Genomic DNA, 20,742 nt, shown 5'->3' on the forward strand with positions numbered 1-20,742 from the left:
GAGCCCCACTGTGTGTGTGTGTGTGTGTGTGTGTGTGTGTGTGTGTGTGTGTATATATATATATATATATATATATATATATATATATATATATATATATATATATATATATATAAATAAAATAAATGGAATTCTGTTTATGTACAGGTGCTTCTCAATAAATTAGAATGTTGAGGAAAAGTTAATTTCAGTAATTCAACTCAAATTGTGAAACTCTTGTATTAAATAAATTCAATGCACACAGACTGAAGTAGTTTAAGTCTTTGGTTCTTTTAATTGTGATGATTTTGGCTTCACGTTTAACAAAAACCCACCAATTAACGAACTCAAAGTAGAATAAAAAAAATATATTAATAATAAAAACATTGTGAATGGTTGGCCTTCTGGAAAGTATGTTAATTTACTGTACATGTACTGAATACTGGGTAGGGGCTCCTTTTGCTTTAATTACTGACTCAATTCAGCGTGGCATGGAGGTGATCAGCCTGTTAAGCACACCAACACCATGGTCATTTAACCAACTTTTGGTGCTTTTGGTAGTGTGGTTAGGTGCCAAATCCTGCTGGAAAATGAAATCATCATCTTCAAAAAACTGGCCAGCAGAAGGAAGCATGAAGTGTTCCAAAATTTCTTGGTAAACGGGTGCAGTGACTTTGGTTTTCAAAAAACACAATGGACCAACACCGGCAGTTTGAAGGCTCGGGAAACCTTTGCAGGTGTTTTGATTAGCTGATTGGCATGTCCTCATATTCTAATTAGTTGAGTGAGTTTTTGTCAAAATCATCACAATTAAAAGAACCTAAGACTTAGACTACTTCTGTCTGTGTGCATTGTATTTATTTAGTACATGAGTTTCACAATTTGAGTTGAATTACTGAAATAAATGAACTTTTCCTCAACATTCTAATTTATTGCGAAGCACCTGTACTGCGAATGACTATATGGATTAATTGTAAGATGTTATCACTCCACCATCATGGTGTCATTAATGTAACTTCTAAGTTTGATGTTTGACAAGTTACTAAAAGATGTGACTAATTATTTAATCTCTGCAAACATGCATTGTACTAAGGTGGATAAACAGCAAGTTGCATTATATTGAAAATGTATTGCCATAACTATTTCAACTGATGTGAGAAATCCAACTGTAAGAACGAAAAAAAAAAACAGAAAACAGATGAACACATTGTTTAAATGTTTATTTTTCCATGTACAAAAATTCCATATACAGAAGTCCCTAAAATTATAATGAAGAAGGATGTCAAAATTATAAAAATGAAAAACCTGGCACCCTGAACTTCACAGGAAAATGAGGAGGTCAGGTTTCAAAGGACCCTTGGACTTCAGTAGTGCTGATTCAATGTAGTATAGGTCTGGACAATTCTGGATGTTATTCGTATCTTGGTGCTATTTAATATCACTAAGGGATTACTAAACAGGAAGCAGGTGGGATTCTACAACTACATTGGAAGAAAAATGTTTTGGTAGCCGGTGTATTATCAGTCGTAACGGCTCTACAGAGGTATTGTTTGTGACCCTGCTTTTAAATGAAGATTAAGCTTATACGACTTTTCCACGAAGGGAAACTGTTGATCATGAATTGACTGGTCCTTGGTAACTATGTAAATATTAGACTGCCCTCGCAAACGGCAAACTGTCTGTATGAAGTTCAGCATCAGACTAAAACTGTGTATTTTTCTCACAAACACTTTGATATGCCACGTAAAGATAGTTTATGCTGACAGTGGCATGAATAAAATGGGTTTAGGGCATCGTTACAGGTAACCAAGCTGAATCAAAAGCAAAACATATTCAACAAATGAAAAGAAAAAAAAAGCTAAATCTCACAAATAGAATTCTAACAAAGTTTTAAAGATCTCATATTTACTTTGTACTGAAGAAAAAATACAGTTCTTGACTTGACTGTGTATAAAACCAACAGTGTGAACAGTGGATCTTTTAGGATGTTGTTTACATCATCTTATATATACACACCCACACTTTTCACATACTCCACTGTGAAGAGGAAAGGAGGAGCACAGCACTGACTTGTTAATATGTGCATTCTCAATGACAGTCCCTGTAAAAACTAAATTTAAATGGACTACTTATACACATTTTAATTCTGCTGGTTACTCAAGATAAGTAAAATGAGTAAATAGTTGTCAGAGGGAGAGCAAAAAAAAAAAAAAAAAATTCCAAATAAGAGCAACTGTGTACTGCTGAGATAACCGGAGACCGTAGAATGCAGACAGGTTAATACCTGTCAGATTAAACATTAAATGTCAGTCGACAAAGCTTAAAGTAAAAGAGATGGGAGATTTTAAATAAACATTATTTTTTTTACAGTACTCATACATTAATTTTAGCCTCATATAGCATTTATATTGAATTCCAATACTGAATGAGTACTTTTTTTTTTTTTGTAAGAATGTTTGTTGACATTGGTTTTGAACAATACTGATTTGCTTAAAAATCTGACTGCATTTGGAAATAATTCATCAGAAGAGGACCTGTTACTGAACTGCTCCATTATAATTAATGGCATGGTGATGCGTCTCTTAACTTCAGCATGTGAGTTTACTGCATGCCTTACATCACAGCACACTTCTTCTCCTCTGATGGGGCATTTCCATCAACTTTTTCCATTTCCAGAATAATCCTCTTGAAAACCTCTACAGCTGTCTGTAAAATGAATGCTCTTTTAAAAGGGAGAACATTTACAAAAATGTTCATACAGTACAGAAAGCAAAAAGAAAGTGTATTGCAGAAATATGTCTATAACAAGTTTTGTAAACAAGTGTAAAAAAAAAAAAAAAAAAAAAAAAGAGCAAAAGTTCTTTATACAAGAACAAAAAAAGCTACCTGATTTTCCTTAGCAGATGATTCCATAAAAGCGGCACCCCAAGAATCAGCAAGCTTCTTGCCCTCTTCTGGTTTAATCACTCTAAATAAAAAAATAAAAAAAGAGAAAGAGTGAGCATGAGAGTGGAAATGCTGTGCTTACCAACTATCTCATTCCCTTTACAGCTGCCCTTACTCATATTGTTGCTGCATATACAGACAAAAGCAAAAAAGGCATTTCATCACATTGATGAATGTTAAAAATGTAAATCTCGTTCATCCTTTACCTAAATGGCCTATCAATGCCTTACTTTAACGCACTTGTTTTAAGAGGGTATCATTCAACTACATGCCCCAAGGAAGAATTATCATGATGAGACCAGGCTGGCAGACTCATAATATTAAGGCCAAATTATTAAGACTAGAAATAGCTACATACAATTTTTGTATACACCATTTTTAGTATATGCAAGTATGTCTACCACATAAAACTAACTAAATATCAAAATTCATTTTAAAACTCTTCGTCAGGAGAATAAGATAATTAGAAGAAGAAAAAAACTTTTAACTGGAATAGGTTTGAAGAACCCTTTAAATGTAATTCAAAATTACAAAAGCCAATATGGCCTGGGTAAAAATTGATATCCAGCCATTATGTCCTAAGGCAAAAAAACATAAAAAAGCTTTATCATAGCACCACCTTTCAGACTGATCTAAGGGTATGCCTGAATAGTATGGCATTTGGGACCATTCTACCAAATCTATGTATTGTTTCTAAATATTTTCCCTATAAAACTCAAATTAAACACAGAAAAATTATAATAAATCTAAAACTTCACCATCATCGTCATCAGCAAAAATTGGTTTTAAGTGCCTGGTCCCTAATACATGCAAAAGGGGAATATATACTATATGCTTACCTTTCCATGTGAAGGTCTTTTTTGTTCCCAACCAGAACAGTAGGTACCCTGGGTAAATATTTAATATTTATGACTACATGTTTTATGACCTTAACGATGTAATATTTTAGACCATATGTTCACAAGTTTAAACCACACTTACTGTATCTTTCCAACCATATCAAGAAGCTTGTCATGTAGAACCTGCACAACTTCAAAACTGAAAACAGAGTGGATTGTTTACATTTTATTGGCCTCTGAAAAATAACATCAGTATCTAAGCCCTTACACTCAAAGGAAAAAAATCACCCATTTCAGAATATTAGGTTAAAAATGTCATTTTTCTCAGCCAATATTGAGTGTGTCACTAGTGTTGTATATCTGCAATGGTTGTGACATACAAAAATAAAAGTAAAATATATTCAGTGTTTCCTACATAGTGTTTTGCTGGGCAAACTGACGCCTATCTAGAAGTAGCCATGTGTGCCCACAGACTTATGTAACAGAAAAGGTGATATAGGTGTTGTTTAAGCGACTTCATAACCAGTCCAAAAACAAATATGATGCGTCACATTGTTTGTTCTCAGATACCAGGAGTCATTCCTGTGCTTTTCTGCCGGTAAGCTGCCACTAGTCTCATCTGTACATGCTCAAGAGTAATTGAAATTGAACACGCAGATTCTCTCTGAGGCAATTTAACCTACTAAGACCTTCAGAGGAATGGAATGTTATTACATTACTCAGCAAGACTGCCATAGAGGCGGAGTGGAATCGATTTTTTCAGCCCAGAACACTAGTCAGTAATCCACACCGGAACCATTATGATGAAAAAGAGGCTTGATAGAGCCAGTGCTGATTCTATTTAAATTTTTGCCATATGTATTACATCTATAGTAAGCTATAATATAGTATGTCTATATAGCAAGCCAAATCATGTGGCAGTCATAATGGTTGCAAGTGCAACCAAAACAGAAAATGTCAGTTCTCTTGCTATTGCAAAAGTTTTTATTTTTATTATAGTAAGATAAATTAGGAAACTAATGCAACATTCTGAAACATGTACAGAGCATTATTAGTACACATATATATATTAAGATTTAGAATGTTATCACACATTTGAAACAGAAATTAAGCTAAATATTTCAGTAACAAATGGCATCAAAGCTGTAAACCAGAGATTGTATTGTTGATCTATCTTGTCATTGTGCACATGGGCTGAATACCTCTAAAGTATATTGGTAAACTGTAGTGCAATAAATCGCTAGATCACAGTCAATATATCCACACTGAAGTAGCTTTGATTAAAGGTGCTATAATTGTTTCTCTCTTTATAAGACCTGTCTGTAATAACGGTTTTGAAATTCCTTGCTGATTTCTGTGACAGCATGTTTCTCTTTAATCAGTAAAATGAAAACCGACTTGAAATTCAAACAGTAAAGACGACAAACAGATGAAGTATTAGAAATCAGTCTTAGTACAAATGCGTCACAATTGTCCATACAAGCTTATGGTCAATGGGATATACTCAATAATTAGGATTGTGTGTGAGACGCAGGCAGAAAAACAAAACAAAAAATAAACAGAACTGAAAAAATTATTTCAAAATTTGTATAGCTGGAACACAGGTGCTGGTCATATAATTAGAATATCATCAAAAAGTGGATTTATTTCACTAATTCCATTCAAAGAGTTAAAATTGTATATTATATTCATTCATTACACACAGACTGATATATTTCAAATGTTTATTTCTTTTAATTTTGATGATTGTAACTGAAAGCTAAGGAAATTCCCAAATTCAGTATCTCGGAAAATTATAATATTGTGAAAAGGTTCAATTATTGAAGACACCTGGTGTCACACTCTAATCAGCTAATTAACTCAAAACACCTGCAAAGGCCTTTAAATGGTCTCTCAGTCTAGTTCTGTAGGCTACACGGTCATGTGGAAGACTGCTGACATGACAGTTGTCCAAAAGACGATCATTGACACCTTGCACAAGGAGGTCAAGACACAAAAGGTCATCACAAAAGAGGCTGGCTGTTCACAGAGCTCTGTGTCCAAGCAAATTAATAGAGAGGTGAAGGGAAGGAAAAGATGTGGTAGAAAAAAAAAAGTGTTTTTACAAAAAGGAGCCCCAACTAAGTACTGAGTGCTTGTACATGCTCATTCTTTTCATGTTCATACTTTTCAGTTGGCCAAGATTTCTAAAAATCCTTTTTGTATTGGTCTTAAGTAATATTCAAAATTTTCTTAGATAATGAAATTGGGATTTTCCTCAGTTGCCAGTTATAATCATCAAATTTAAAATAAATAAACATTTGAAATATATCAGTCTGTGTAATGAATGAATATAATATACAAGTTTCACTTTCTGAATGGAATTAGTGAAATAAACTTTTTTGATGATATTCTAATTATATGACCAACACCTGTAAATGAGTCCAAGAATAAAGAATGAAATAAAAAAAGTTATTACACAAGCATGGAAATGTGTTTATTTGCATTATTAGCCTTAAGAAAACCAAAACAGACCAAACATTCCAATTATATGACTAATGAAAACAACAACAACAAAACCCATAACAGTATGAGAAAGAAATAAAAAATTCTGACCTTTTCATTGAAGTGACAGAATATACCAGAACGTAACCATGAATATCCATAGAATGAGACTGGGGGAAAATGGAATACTCATCCTAAACAGAAAGGGGGAGGGGACAACTTGTATGAAAAATGATGGGGGCAAAAATGTTACAGAAAGTTTGGACGGGGGGGTGGGGGTTCTGACCTGTCCAGCAGTGTCAACTAACTGGAGATTGAAATCCTGGCCATTCACAGACACCATTTTATTAAAAGCTTCAAGGCAAACAGAACAGATATATTCAATTGGGGATTTCAGAACATTCAAAGGTAGTTTTGGAGCAAAAATTTCCTCTATAGCTTCTGAGATATTAAACAGCACATCAGCAGGAATTAAAAACTGAATAAGGGAACAACAGATTTTCCCCCCAATTTTCCTATTTAGTTAATCTGACAGTTGTCACAATATAGCAGCCATTATAGTTGATGAAAATAAAAATATGTTGGCAACACTAACAACACAATTTGAATTACTTAAACAACATTATACATGGCAAATAAGTGGTTCATTAACATTCATATGATTATAACAGTACATGAATCAAATTTTAATGACACTAATTTCCATGTAAACATATAATGATAACAGTTCTTTCTACATGATAATGGTATTAAAAACTTAGTAGCATATTCTAATGGCTAGTCACTACATGTAGGCCTATTAGTCCATTATGGCATTTTAGAATAATGCAGTCTATGAGTGATAGAAAAACAGTACATCAATCAAATATTCCAGTACTTACTGTTTTCAATAGTAGGGTCATAGGAATCTACAAATTGTCCTTCAACAAACTGTATCGTGAGGGAGGATTTTCCTGTTTTAAAATAAATTGAAACAATTAGCAAAACAGTGTTTAACAATAATTAATAACAAAAGGTGCCATGTATTATAAGGCTGTTAAATGGCATTAAGTACAATAATAAACAAATTATTGTACTATAACAGAAAATAAAATTAATAACTAAAGCAACAGAAAGGTGTTGAGAAAGCTGCTGATTGATCAAACCACATGTAAATGCAGGTTAAAAACATGGCACTAACACAGTGCATTTAAATGTGTAATGCATTGTGCGAACAATCCCCGGCACAAGACCACAAGATCTGCCTCTTCAGAAGGCACCAAATATAAAATGATTTCAAACTGCCGCCAGGTGTGCAAAATAAAGTTAAACAGATTTTTTGGTCGAAAAAGAATCATATATACGTTGGTTCTATCAATATAGATTTACACCGTGTTGCTGCAACTGAATATGTAATTTTGAAATTTCGATTAAAAAAAAAAGAGAGCAAAAGAAAAAAAAGGTATATTTAGTATTTTTCAACCTTTGCTTTAATTTTTTTTTTAAATCAGCCGTCATATTAGGTTTATCATTGATAATGACGAAAAACCATTACTACACATCAACATCGCATTGAATTAAATCTATTAATGTGTTGTCTCAAATGTAAAATTCATTGGTGCATTAAAACAGGCCGGTAGATTAACAAACTTTGGCAGCTGCAAAAGAAAGCCTCGTATTTTCCATTAAAATAAAAATGTACATTTAGACTCGACTTAAAAAAAAAATCTTGATGGGGCAGTAAACTGTCCATTAACAGCGTCACGTTTAACGTAACGTTACCCTTGAAAATGACCGAGAATGAGCACTGTAAAGCCCTTTATGGACACAGCGGCTTTGACACGTTAATGTGGGTAGTCATTTAAGGTGGAACAGAAAGCGGCAATAACAAGCGAATTACAAGTTAAAGGGAACGGCAACTCGTTACAAATCACATTTTGAGACATATCGAGGTGTTACTAGAATTGCCAGATCGATGATATTACAGTTTTGATTGGCAAATGATCGCGTGTGACCCTCGTGTGTAGAGATCAGCACGTTGCTAATTTCTGCCAGCAGCATGCAGTTCTCAATTATGTTTTCAAATGCTGGTGCCCTGTTTGAAGTTTCTTTACAGTGTCGAAATCAATTATTCAATTAACTTAAAGTGTCTGGACACTAGAGAACAGCTAAAATGAAATTAAACATACAACAAGAACTCTGCTAACTTAGCGACTACACAACATCAAATACTTCCTACTGAAAAAGGTATATTAAACACTCACCAACAGAACGATACCCTAATACAGCAATCTTTCTGTATTTAGGTTGAGGCATTATTGGTGAATATCCTTTGAACGTCGAAAACAAAGAACTGGAGCTTAAGAAAGAAATACTTTATCAAACATTAGAGGTCTATCACGTGATAACAACAAACTTTTCCACGCCCTCCTGAAAGATCTTCATCGTTGTTTCTGTCGTATAAAGTAAACTTTTCGGTTTGTGTACGCCGCACAGCCAAAAACAATTTTTCTTTGGAAGTAAAACTTTAGTTATATAGTGACGTCTTAGACCTTCGACGAATTAACTAAAATGCTTATTCACTGCAGAAGCATGTCTTCCACCTCTGGGTTATAATGGCGATTGACAAACCAACTGTTGGTACATTTCGCCACCTTCTGGGGTGGAGGCCAGGGTTGCACTTCCAGGAACGCATTTGAAGGGCCGCATTTCTAGGAACCTAGTTGTTTGTGACAGCGTCACCTTATCGAGTCGGAGAGCCGAAGTACCAGGAACGCATTTCCACGACCTTAGATTTGGAGAACCGAAAAAAGTGCTACCAAGGCAGTATTTTTACCCAGTTTTAACTACTTAAGAGTTTTAGAGGTTTTTAAAGGTTTATTTCACCCAAATACTACTTTCTTTATTGCAATTATACCTGCTTCCTAGGAATGTTGAGTAATTATTGGGTTTGATTTTTCAAGTACAGAGGGACGACATAAGGATGACTCTGTGGTATATTTAAGATTTTGTATATTTTATTAAATAATATATTACAACAGTTGAACTTGAACACACACAAAAACAAATTTGTTCATGATGTGAACCGCAGAGTGAGCTTGATGGACTCCTTAGAGAGAAAGAGAGAGAAGTGAATGAAATAAGGAACATTTAGTTGAACATGTTACTCTTAAATTTCATATTTAAAAGATCTTAGTGACCACAGAGCGCACACACATATACAATACAAAAATAATTATATAAATCTTCATACCAATTAATGTTCATAATACTGTTACTGCATATTGTTCAAAGATTTGGAAAATAATTAAGGTTCTTGAAAAATTCATGTCAATAAAGCCCATCTGAACTGAGAAAAAATAATAGAGATGCATGATATCTGAATAGAAATAAATTATTGACATGACAATTCCTGACCTTTAAATATTTAAAGCGCACATTGTGATGTATGCAGCAGCACTACCTGCCACCTGCATTCTCTCCCATCTTTTTTCAGTTGTTTGTCTGTCACCCTATTAAATTCTTCAACTTAAAACTCAACTGAAATAGTAAATGGAGAACATTATTACTGCTGGGTTAACAGAAATAGTGTTTTTGCTTAAAAAAGGATAAATTGGACATTTTGTAAAAATGTAAAAAAAAGATCAGACCTTACAGGCAATCATATTTCATTGAAATATTATACAATATATTATTCACCACAATATCATGCCCAGTCTTTTCAGTCCAGCTAACAGGATACATTTTCTGAGCAAGATCTCTACACAATAATAATAATAATAATAATAATAAAATAAAAATAATAATAAAAAAATACTATTTGAAACAGACAAGCAGTGAGACATTAGGCTGTACAGGCTATAGGAACATAACCAAAACATGACAGAATCTAACACGTGATATTTTAACAGTCAATTATTATGATGGCCTCTCTGTAATGTCTGACTATTAAAATCTCATACATCTCAATCAACATTATAAAACCATGTCAAAAAGAAGAGACGTACTGAATGTGAGTGTGATACACACAAAGTATGTATACAATTGTGTTTTATTTTTATTTCACGAAAAGTATACGGGAGACTGTAAAATATAGAACAGTGATTGCCCTAGTGTGTGTATAATGAATGTGAAGTGTTGAATTTGATTCATCTTATGATGTTTTGTTTTTCATAAACTATGTTATCTCTTTAATATGAGGAAAATGATCTAAAAATGTTCCAGTGATCTTTATATCGATATATATACATTTATTAATTGTGTTTTGGTTATAAAATGTTTATTTGTTCAAGTTAATGTGTAAAATAGAGAGTTGAATGTCTCTGAGAAGCTCATTCTGTTGCCGCGTTTGGCGCGTGACCAGGCACTGAGGGAAGATTAGAGAAGCACACTTTGTTTTCTTCCATTATAGATACTCGCCTGTGAGGGGAAAAAAGTAGTAGATTGCATTAATAATTACAACATACAATATATATTTACAATGTATAATATTTTTAAGTAGACTGTGGGTTAAGAAAAATACTAATAAAAATCTAATTCTAAGTTATATTGTCTTTATAAATATTAGTATTGATGTGTATGAAGTGTATATAGAGTATTCAGGTGTCAACAAAAGGGTAAACGGAAGACAAGAAAAATGGTAATATGATTTTATTGTGATGACAGTTACATTGAAGTGCTGTCTAAAAGAGACACAACGCAATGTAAAGTAAAGCTTTAAAAAAAACAATTGTATGTATCTGAAATTGATTTTGCACTGAATAAATATACCAACAGAGGAGCTGTGAAGGAGCAGACATGACTGTCCCGGCCTTTTCATTTTATCCTGTTCTTACAGGTACAGTAATCTGTTTGTTTTCAGTATATCTACCCCCGTGAGTTTAAAATACATGGAGGCCAGATTGGAGATCACTCATCAGACATCACGTTCAACAATGTGTGGAGGCAAATAGAAAGCGGCTTAAAAGAGAACTTCAACAATGCCGATGTTGTTAGAGGTGTGCTGCGAATTATCAAGCGCGGCATTTTTAAAGATATGCTGATGAAAAAAGATGACATGACTGTAGCTGAGCTTAAAGGGTTTTTAAAATCGCACTTGGGGGACCGAAATAGCACAGAGCTGTTCCAAGAACTGATGTGCACCAAACAGAGTGAACACGAAACCCTTCAGCAGTTCCTATACAGAGTCATGGGGTTGAAACAAAAAATACTCTTTGGTGCAAAACAAGCTGACTCAGGAAGTATAGTGCTGCTACTGTACAGGATGTGTTCTTACACATTGTGTACCAAGTACTAAGCCACTGGTGTAAAGATATTCGTAGTGAGCTGAAACCCTTGTTAGCCAATAGCGATGTAACTGACGATGCTATCCTCAGGCTAGTTATGAAGATCACAAGTGATGGGAATGAGAGGCTGCAGCGACTGGGTCCACCAACCAGAGCAAAACCATCTATGGCTAGTAGTGCCCAAGTTAGCGGTGAAACAGACAGAGATGTGAAAGCTGCAAAAGGTTCTGCTGCACAAAAATTTCAGGACGATCCGATTAAGCATCTTACTGCCAGGATTGATGCTCTAACTAGCATGGTAGATGCCATACAACATTCCATGCCAACATGTACTGACGGGTGCTCTGCCAGCCAACCATCCTTTAGCCGGGTGAGCCATTTGCGATGCTGTCCACGATGCACAGACGAAGGCGACAGATCTGTGCACACTGTTTCATCTGTGGAGAGGATGGACACCGGGCAGTGGGTTGCCTACGATGACCTCAGGGACAGGGAAACGGGAGCCGGCCACTGGGCGACCAGTGACCGCACAGCAAATGCCCCAACCAGACATTACTCCCCTGAAGCCGGCCAGGCCTAGCGGTGGAGTGTTAGGACAAGAACGCCTGTATCAGAGACAAACAAACAAACCAATAAATGAGATGAAGTCCATGAGCCAAGGAACAAGCATCCTGGGTTCCTGCTAAAAACAAAAATGATAATATAATCAAACTGATCGGAAGCAAGGCACTGACCCAGTGCAACTTGAATGGCTTGACAGTAAGAGCATTACTTGTCACCTGTGCCCAAGTCAGCATGGTGGACCGTGTGTGGAAAGAGAAGTATTTGCCAAGTGTTGAAGTGAGGTCACTTCGAGAGCTTCTCGGATGTCAAGATGATCTGAAAGTCTATGATGTAAATGGAAACGTTATCCCATTTGACGGTTGAGTAGTCATCACAGTCAACATGCTAGGACATGAGGACCCAAGTTTATCTATTAATGTCGCATTCCTGGTGAGTAAAATGCCAATTGAGAGACCACTATTGGGTTTCAACTTAATTGAATAACTGATTCAGGGGCAGTCTGAGCAACTGATGCCAACACTTACCTCACTACAGGCTGGAGCCATTGACATCCCTCGTGAAAAGGCACAAACCTTAGTCAAGTGATCAGAGTGATCGTCCGGCAGCGGCCCTATCGTGTTCCGGAGGCTCATCGCCACGTCATTGAAGAGGAGGTACAGGAGATACGGTTACCCAATGCCGAGGGTGGACGAACTCCTGGATCGCCTAGGGTGGGCCCGGTATATCTCGACTCTTGACCTCACCAAAGGCTATTGGCAGGTCCCCCTAATGGAGCAGACCAAGCCGAAGATGGCGTTCTCAACCCCTAGTGGCCACTATCAATACCGGGTCCAACCCTTCGGTCTGCATGGGCTCCCGCCACCTTCCAGCGGCTTATGGACATCCTCCTACAGCCCCACCAGGCCTACGTGGCCACCTACCTAGATGATGTGGTCATACGCTTCCAGACAGCAGCGTTTGACCACCAGCCCGCTAAAGACACGGACCTCACGGACCCACACAGCACTGCACACCAAAGGAGGAAGAGAAGGCTGAGCACTGAGCACCGGAAACCCCTCACGTTGGCTATTTTTCCCTACACCACCTCAATAAAATCCACTCTTCGGGGAAATTACCTTGACCCTTGTGTCGTGTGCTTCTTCACCCCATCACTATATATGACAGGTGCTGGTCATATAATTAGAATATCACCAAAAAGTTGATTTATTTAACTAATTCCATTCAAATAGTGAAACTTGTATATTATATGCATTCATTACACAAAGACTGATATATTTCAGCTGTTTATTTCTTTTAATTTTTATGATTATAACTGACAACTAAGCACAATCCCAAATTCAGTATCTCAGAAAATTTGAATATTACTTAAGACCAATACAAAGAAAGGCTTTTTAGAAATCTTGGCCAACTAAAAAGTATGAACATGAGTATGAGCATGTACAGCACTCAATACTTAGTTGGGGCTCTTTTTGCCTGAATTACTGCAGCAATGAGGCGTGGCATGGAGTCGATCAGTCTGTGGCACTGCTCAGGTGTTATGAGAGCCCAGGTTGCTCTGATAGTGGCCTTCAGCTCTTCTGCATTCTTGGGTCTGGCATATCGCATCTTCCTCTTCACAATACCCCATAGATTTTCAGGCGAGTCTGCTGCCCAATTAAAAACAGGGATACCATGGTCCTTAAACCAGGTACTGGTAGCTTTGTGCAGGTGCCAAGTCCTGTTGGAAAATGAAATCTGCATCTCCATAAAGTTGGTCAGCAACAGGAAGCATGAAGTGCTCTAAAACTTCCTGGTATACGGCTGCGTTGACCTTGGACCTCAGAAAACACAGTGGACCAACACCAGCAGATGATATGGCACCCCAAACATCACTGACTGTGGAAACTTTACACTGGACCTCAAGCAATGTGGGTTGTGTGCCTCTCTTATTTAAATCAATATATTGTTTTCTGTGAGTGAGTAAACAAGATGATTTTCACATAATTTAGAAAGAAAAATTCCAGTTCTCAAAAGTCCCAGGAAACAATGTTCTTAGGCCTTATTCAAGTGATTAATTTTTTTTTGTTTTTCACTAACCACGCATTAACATTGTTTTCTCAAAAACACAATAATGTACATACACGCTGCTCACATATTATTATAGCCCAGTTTGTGCTGATTACAGTGATATTAGACTTTAGCCAATTAGATGCTTATAAGTGACTGAAAAAAGCACAAATGTCATGACAAAACTTCTCCAGGCCCCAATAATACCCTTAGACCTCAGAGTGTTAAAGTGAATATTTTATTTCTGTTGTTTTTGTTTCGCAGTGGGGACCAGCGTGTCAGGTTCTCATTTTCTTTATAGAGCGGTTACAGCTTTTTTCTCTTAATTATCTCAAGTTAAGTGGTGTCACAGATCGGTGCAATCCTGGCAGATTTATGGGAATAATTTGTGGTAAGACCTGTTATTGAGATGCACGTTGTGGTGATCTCGTTAATCTCTCTGTGTATGGCGAACTATACATCCAAAACGCCGCTTTTAACGCCACTCCTACCGCCGCGGCGGCGGTGTAAAGTGCATTCGCAGCCTTTGACCGCTGAGTGCACTTACGAAAATTAACCATGGTTTTACTACAAATAAAACCAAAAAACCATGGTTACTGTAGTTAAACCATGGTAACCACAAATTAACATAGTTTAACCATGGTATTTGTAGTAAATCTGTGGTTTTACAAATGGCAGTCAATACGCCAAAAAACCATGGGTTACTACAGTTTTACTATAATAAAACCATGGTTATTTTTCGTAAGGGCATGGCGCTTTAACCACAAGTTATCAAACAAGAGCATCAAAGCACATTTTACCGCAAATAGACGTCAGTTTTGCCTCGCTGATGTGTTACATTTGATGGCTTCAGTCAAGGAAAATGAAAGAAAAACACTATAGTTTAAATATTTAATATATTTAATATTTAATATTCACAGATGAAAGTTTGGCATTTATGAAGTTATGTGCATTTCTTAGAACGAGAAAGAGAAAGAGTCTGTCCTTATATTTTCTAAGCTACATGGTATTAAACCATATTTTAGATTGGACACATTTAAAAGGTGTGCAGTATTATTTATATTATATTAATTATGCGTTATATTATTCAGAAATTGAGAAATTAAGATTAAGAAATTGTTGCATGTTTAAATGTGAAGCACTGTATAATTTGCCTAAAACAAGAAACGAATAAAATTAAACCAGCACGATTAAATCTTTGAAACTCTAAAGAATTAATAAAACGTCCTCATGATTAAACTCAAGTTCTCTCATTATAGTCAACAACATTCAGATGATGTAAAAAAAAAAAAAAAAAGCTTTAGTAATTTACAACTAAAGTTATTTTAGAGTAATGTTAGAGTCTGCACTGTGGATCATTTCAGAAAGATAACAGCTTTAACACCAGTATTTAAGACTTTTTAAAATAAGTTGAGCTCAAAACTCACTCTTAGCAGCAAGTGTTTGAAATAACTTGATCCGATGTGGATTATAATCACTAAACAAGGCAGAAATATTTATAAGCAATGAAAAAGACTATGCACACTAAACATTAACGTTACCATAGTAAACATGGTAAATATGACAGCTTGGATAAATCAGATGTAAGCTTTTTATTCTCTATCACAATTGTGTATTTATTAAGTAACATTTTATCTGTCGTCTCGTTTCGTGAGTTTAGCTCCACGTTGCATATCATCAAAATATAATAATGATTTTTGTTCGGGAGCTTTTATAAAAATAGAGAGTCTGCGCTGATGATCATTTCGGAAAGATAACAGCTATAACACCAGCATTAAACACTTTTTTAAATAAATCAAGCTCAAAACTCTCTTTCAGTCAGCAGCGAGTCATTGAAATAACTTGATCCAATGTGTATTATAATCACCATACAAGGCAGAAATATTTATAAGCGATGCAAAGTCTGTGTACACTAGGCATTAACATTACCATAGTAAACATGGTAAATATGACCTTTGAGGAAATCAGACGTCAGCTTCGTATTCTCGTGTATTTTAGTAATGTATATCATCTGTTACAAGCCTCATCTCTAGAGTTTAGCTCACGTCATAAAAAAAATATAATAGCCTAATGTTTTTGTTCGGGAGCTTTTATAAAAATAGAGATATTATCATTCATTCTAAATGTGACGGCTACTGTGGCTAATAAACAGAAACAGACTTGACTGAATAAGCAGGCTATTTTCATAAGCGTTAAAAATAAATAAATAAAATAGAAATAAGTGTAGCTATTTATGTGTGATTAATTTTGAGTCCTGATAAATTAAATCAATAGCTTATGATCAATATCACTTATTCTACATCGATGATTTTGAATGTAAATATATAATAAAACATGCAAACAAACGGACGCTTATTCGTTTTGTGATCGCGCATGTTCCAATTACTTTTTCTGATAACTTCTCTTTGTTGGTGAAATAATGAGGTTGCATGACGTTGTTCTGAGAAGCGTGTAAAGGACGTGTTTTAGTGTCGCGCAGCTGAGCTTCAGGATCCACTGTGGAAACACCTGCGCTATTCTGGCCTCGGTGCTACTGGCCCGAGGCTATGAACCCCGCCCGGCCCGCTTTAAGCCCTGGCTCGCACTGGCCCGAAATGCGGCTATTGATACCAGAAACACGCTCCGCCTTCACTCCGTGAATAAAGTTCAGTATGTTTGAAATGTTATGTTCATAACATAGCATATAAAATAATAATACAAATTTAAAAAAATAACAGGCGAGTTTCAAAGTGGCTTAAGCTATGTGTAAACCTTTTCCCTATATCACATGCCAAACTAATCTTTAATTGCTGCTTTCTGCTGTGAAAATTTTGTTTGTGATGAAAATAACATCTTTGTCAGTTATTTTATCTAAACAGATCGATTAACTTCAAGATTTCAAAATCAGAGAGCATGCTGATAATGTAGCACTGTAAGATTACATTTGTTTGAACGCATTAAAAAACAAATTTGTCCATTCTGATGCACAATTTTACTTTACAGGCAATTTACCTAATGGCTGTTGATGACTATTTGAATTGAATTCTGCCAAAGTGCGCGCTTGTATGTATTTGTTAAATGCTTATGCCAGTGCTCATGTCTGAAAAATAATATATGAAGAAGAAAAAAAAAATCACGTAAAAACATTAGGATATAGCCTATATTTCATTAGTTGCATATTTTTTTAAATTGATGTAAACAATAAAATTTTACAAACTGATAAAGGTTTTTTTTTCTTCTTTTTTTTTCAGCATGTTGTGCAGACCGCATTATTATCTTGACGGGCGCAGGTTGAGAACCACTGCTTTATATCAAACATTTTTAAATCGTCCACAGCTGAGCTTTGCGGGAGGCTGATCTGGGCCAGATCGCGTGAAGTGAATGTAATGAACAAAGTCGTTTTCAGATGCAATGAAAAAAAAAAACAAAAAAAACATGGATAACCTAGATTAGTCCCAGGCTCTGTTCTGAAGTAAAATAATTATAATTAGTACTGTTAACCAAGAGTAACACATTTTAACGGATTAATCGCCTATTTTCATTTGCTGAATGTTTTCTTTATTTTTTATTTTTTTAAACACGCTAAAAAATAAAGATTGTCAGAGGAAAAAAAAATATATGAGTCGTGTATAGGTTTAATTTTAACGGATCAATCACCTATTTCGTTTGCTGTATTTTATTTTATTTTTTAAAGTTTGGGAGAGGAAAAAAATAGGCTATAGGCTCAATCGGGAGAAATCAAACGTTTCCATATTTGTGATGTTGCCAATCTGAAACTTAACTAGGCTATTATTCATGAGGTAAATAGGCTGTATGTGTCACATACCGTGATGCAAGGAACGACGAGAGAGAACCAAGTGCAGGTATGTAAGTTTAATAGGGGTAATCCAATCGGGGTAAACAGTCCAGGCAGGGGTCGAAACCAAAACATCAATCCACATAAACAAAACACGAACACAAGGCAAGACAAGGGCAAGAGTTGACGGACCTGTAAGACGCAAAGACATTAGACAAGGACTCCGTCACACAGACTAAGACAGACTGGGTATTTATACACAGAAGGATAATGAGGAAACAGGAGACAGGTGGGGAAACAATCAATTACACAACAAGGAGGAAGGTGACCAAATAAGGGAACAGGAAGTGATCTGGTGACAGACACCGTGAGAAAGAGGACATCTAGTGGAACCCCAGGGAACACAACCCAGACACTGTGACAGTACCCCCCCTCTACGGAGCGGCTCCGAGACGCTCCAAGACAAGACACAACACAGAGACCAGGAGGGAGGCGGACAGGTGGAGGCTCAGGGGGAGGGACGGAGGGTCGGAAAAGAAAAACATGGGGAATAAACACCAGAAATGTAACATAAACAGGGAGAACCAGGAGGGAGGAGGAACGGAGGAGGTTCAGGGGGAGGGATGGAGGGCAAGACAAACTAAGGGGAACAGACAGGAACATCACAGAACTCAAAAACACAAAACAGAAGTCCATAAAGGGCATGTTGAGGCGCCCCCCAGGGCGGAGCAGAGGACCACCACAGCCATGTGGTCAAGGCCAGAGCCCTCCAGGGTGGAGCGGAAGACCACCACAGCTTTGTGGCCAAAGTCAGAGCCCTCCAGGGCGGAGCGGAAGACCACCACAGTCTTGTGGTCAAGGCCAGAGCCCTCCAGGGCGGAGCGGAAGACCACCACGGCCTTGTGGTCAAAGCCAGAGCCCTCCAGGGCGGAGCGGATGACCACCACGTCCTCGTGGTCGTCAGAGTCTCCCAGGGTGGAGCAGATGACCAACACGCCCCTGTGGTTGAGACAGGAGTCCCCCAGAACGGAGCAGCAGACCACCCAGTGACTTGACTTGGCTCTAGAGGGTCATCGGTGACTGGTCCTGGCTCTGGAAGGTCCACGGTGACTGGTCCTGGCTCTGGAAGGTCCACAAACACCTGACTCGACTCTGGAGGGTCCACTGGCACCCGACTCGACTCTGGAGGGTCCGCTGGAACCGACTTGACTCCGGAGGGTCCGCCGGAACCTTACTCGACTCCTGAGAGTCTACGGGTACATGACTCGACTCCGGAGAGTCCACCGGTACCTGACCCGACTCCGGAGAGTCCACCGGAACCTGACTCGACTCCGGAGAGTCCACCGGAACCTGACCCGACTCTGGACTGTCTGTGAAGACCTGAGACACCTTGGGTTCGGGCACTGTCTCTGGAACGGTCTCGGGCACCGCCTCGGTCAAGGCATCGGGAACGGCCACGGACACTGCATCGGGAATGGCCTCGGACACCGCCTCGGTAACGGCCTCTGGAACCGCCTCGGGCACCGCCTCGACATCGGGCACCACCTCGGCCTCCGGAACAGCCTCGGTCACCGCCTCGGCGTCGGGCACCACCTCGGTCTCCGGAACAGCATCGGGCACGGCCTCGGCCTCCGGTACAGCATCGGGCACCGCCTCGGTCTCCGGAACAGCATCGGGCACTGCCTCGGGCACAGCCTCGGGCACAGCCTCGGGCACCGCCTCGGGGACGGCAGCGATCCGCTCGGGAATTTCCTCCTGGACGACAGCGTCCCGCTCGGGAACGTCCTCCTGGACGGCAGCGGTCCGCTCGGGAATGTCCTCCTGGACGACAGCAGCCCACTCGGGAACGTTCTCCAGGTCTTGAGGAACGGTAGACGCCCGTCTCCTCGTCCTCCGTCCTCTATGACGGCGAGTCGGTGGCACCTGGACTGGCAACTCCGGCACTGAGTCGGCCATCTTGTGCTGTGGCGCTGGGCTGGCGACCATCTTGTGCTGTGGCTCTAAGCTGGCGGCCATCTTGTGCTGTGGTGCTAGGCTGGCGGCCATCTTGTGTTGTGGCGCTAGGCTGGCGGCCATCTTGGGCTGTGGCGCTGGGCTGGCGGCCATCTTGTGCTGTGGCGCTAGGCTGGTGGCCATCTTGTGCTGTGGTGCTAGGCTGGCGACCATCTTGTGTTGTGGCGCTAGGCTGGCAGCCATCTTGGGCTGTGGCGCTGGGCTTGCGGCCATCTTGGGCTGTGGCGCTGGGCTTGCGGCCATCTTGGGCTGTGGCGCTGGGCTGATAGCCATCCTGGGCAGTGGTGCTGGGCTGACGACCACCCCGCCGGAAGAGACAGGAGTGGCTGGGGCATCCCACCAACACCGATACTGCAGGTAGTGCACGAATTCCCAGAATTCCAGTGTCTCTAATTGCGCCATCTCATCCAGAGACACTGGATCATCCAGCTCATCATTAAAATAGTCCTTAAGGGCCGCATCGTTATAGCCCATGCCCTCGGCCAGGGACCAGAACACCTGAGCCAGGGCACCCACTTCATTGCCCTCTTGGCGGAGGGCGGTCAACCTCAGATACTTGACTCGCCTCTCCGCCGTCTTGGCTGGGGAACGGAAAAACAACATACCGCTGGTTCTCGTGTGGACGGAGTCCTTCTGTCACGTACCGTGATGCAAGGAACGACGAGAGAGAACCAAGTGCAGGTATGTAAGTTTAATAGGGGTAATCCAATCGGGGTAAACAGTCCAGGCAGGGGTCGAAACCAAAACATCAATCCACATAAACAAGACACGAACACAAGGCAAGGCAAGGCAAGGCAAGGCAAGGCAAGGCAAGGCAAGGCAAGGCAAGGCA

General features: G+C 38.8%; 1 protein-coding gene across 1 annotated transcript; it reads right to left on the reverse strand.

The window, feature by feature from the left end:
• Window positions 1-1,180: 1,180 nt before the first annotated feature.
• On the reverse strand, window positions 1,181-8,872 carry rhebl1 (Ras homolog, mTORC1 binding like 1). The gene is made up of 8 exons (XM_026262642.1): window positions 8,492-8,872; window positions 7,130-7,201; window positions 6,535-6,602; window positions 6,360-6,442; window positions 3,907-3,963; window positions 3,765-3,812; window positions 2,866-2,947; window positions 1,181-2,685 (listed from the first exon to the last, which is right to left on the reverse strand). The coding sequence occupies exons 1-8, from the start codon at window positions 8,541-8,543 to the stop codon at window positions 2,593-2,595; spliced, it is 555 nt and encodes a 184-aa protein (XP_026118427.1). The 5' UTR covers window positions 8,544-8,872; the 3' UTR covers window positions 1,181-2,592.
• Window positions 8,873-20,742: the final 11,870 nt, after the last annotated feature.

Source organism: Carassius auratus, chromosome 6 (genome assembly GCF_003368295.1).
Source record: "Carassius auratus strain Wakin chromosome 6, ASM336829v1, whole genome shotgun sequence".
Classification (NCBI taxonomy): Eukaryota; Metazoa; Chordata; class Actinopteri; order Cypriniformes; family Cyprinidae; genus Carassius; species Carassius auratus.

Coding starts and splice junctions, on each gene's coding strand:
- rhebl1 (XM_026262642.1), bottom strand. CDS start 8,543: ATGCCTCAACCTAAATACAGAAAGATTGCTGTATTAGGGTATCGTTCT. Junction 7,202..8,491: donor ATTAGGGTATCGTTCTGTTG/GTGAGTGTTTAA, acceptor ATTTTAAAACAG/GAAAATCCTCCCTCACGATA. Junction 2,948..3,764: donor AAAGACCTTCACATGGAAAG/GTAAGCATATAG, acceptor TTTTTTATTTAG/AGTGATTAAACCAGAAGAGG.